The 1702-nt window shown below is 36.3% G+C and overlaps 1 protein-coding gene across 1 annotated transcript; it reads left to right on the forward strand.

The window, feature by feature from the left end:
- The first annotated feature begins 557 nt into the window (after positions 1–557).
- Positions 558–1298, forward strand: LOC134676671 (uncharacterized). Its single transcript, XM_063535070.1, has one exon. It carries the CDS (start codon positions 558–560, stop codon positions 1296–1298), a length of 741 nt encoding a protein of 246 aa, XP_063391140.1.
- The last annotated feature ends 404 nt before the right edge of the window (positions 1299–1702 follow it).

Genomic DNA, 1702 nt, shown 5'->3' on the forward strand with positions numbered 1-1702 from the left:
ATAAAAAATGGTTTTTTTGTATGGGGACCCCCCCTATATTATAACTTTTTTTAATTTTTAGATTTTTTCCTACGCTTTCACACAATAACTGAGCTGGATTCCAAATTTCATCCTTCTAGGTCATCTGGAAGTAGGTTAGGTTTAGGTACTTATATGTCAGTCACTTCCGGTTGCAGCTGTCAAAGAAGCATCGTTAGGAATTCGGTCCGCGATTAAATTAAACGGAAAGTGGTTATTTCTCGTCAAATTACGTCGCAGGATACAAAAAACAGTGATTTACATCGAGTACCGCGTGAAGTGTACTGAAATACAGCCTGTCCTGTCGAAAAAGTGATAAAAAAGTGCTAAAACGTGACGAAAACCATATATAGATACGTATACATTGCGCTATAAACACGAGCGAAGATTACGCACTTCCGACAGTTCCATACAGTTCCGTCAGTGACAGTTGACATTAACACGATAGTGTTGCCACACTCGCACGTAATTATTGCCAGAGCGAATAACAAACTACTATTTGGTAGAAAAATTGCTAATTTCAATAACTAACAACTATAATGGATGCGCAAATGGAAAACCTCTTTGAAAAACTGAAGGCAGAGATGAAAATCCAAACGGAAACATTAACGAAAACAATAACAGATAATTTATCTACCACTATAGAGGAGAAATTGAAGCCAATAATACAGGATAATAAGGAACTCAAAGTAGAAGTAGGAAGATTAAAGACAAAAGTTCATATATTGGAGAAGGAGGTTAAGAAGAATAACTTTATACTTCATAAAGTCTGTGAAAGCGAGACGTCCACCAACGATCTATTAAAACTGGTTGTCGAAACATTGAATAAACTCAGTGAAAACGCAAACACGGAAGAGTGGGATATATGGGAAATCTGTAAAGTAACAAGGCTAGGGAAGAAAAGAGACGAACCTAGACCGATTCTAGTGACAGTAACACTAACTTGGAGAAAAATGGAGGTTCTTAAAAACAACAAGCAATTCCATAATAACATCTATGCTACTGAAGACTATCCTAAAGAGATTCTTATAAAAAGGAAAGAACTAAAAGAACAATTGATACAAGAAAGAGAGAAGGGAAAGAAAGCATATATTCGATATGATAAACTTATCGTAGAGGACAACACAGGTGAAAAGGAAACCCCCAACGAGAAGAGGAAGCGATCTCCCACACAATCTCCAAACAATATTCAGGAGAGTTCAGAACGTACAAGCAATGGACCTGAGAAGAAACAACCTAACAAAAAGAATAAAACAGATGCTTATGCAGTAGTGCATTAGAAATAATAACTAGCAGGCACCGGGAGGAAGAAACAAAACAACTACAACAACAACAAGAACTTAGAATAACTCAACATTCCCCAATCCGGCTGGTCCCCGTGGGGAGTACGACCAACACCCCCTAGAAAAAGTAATCCGAAATGCAAAAATACCGAAAAATACCGAAATATAAAAACGAAATGTAAAACAAAACTAACTTAATAAAAACCAGTTAAAACAATAAATATTTATATAAAGCAACTCTAGAATGCAAAACAAGAATCTAACCTGAATCAAGCCAGGGACAGAAGACTGGCAATTATAGGGGAGGCCTTTGCCAGAAGGCAAACTGACAAGGAAACATCCAGTTAAAAAACACAATTTAAAAACATGTATATAGATTAAGTTTACTATGTCAGAAATAA

Source organism: Cydia fagiglandana, chromosome 24, assembly GCF_963556715.1.
Source record: "Cydia fagiglandana chromosome 24, ilCydFagi1.1, whole genome shotgun sequence".
NCBI classification, from domain to species: Eukaryota; Metazoa; Arthropoda; class Insecta; order Lepidoptera; family Tortricidae; genus Cydia; species Cydia fagiglandana.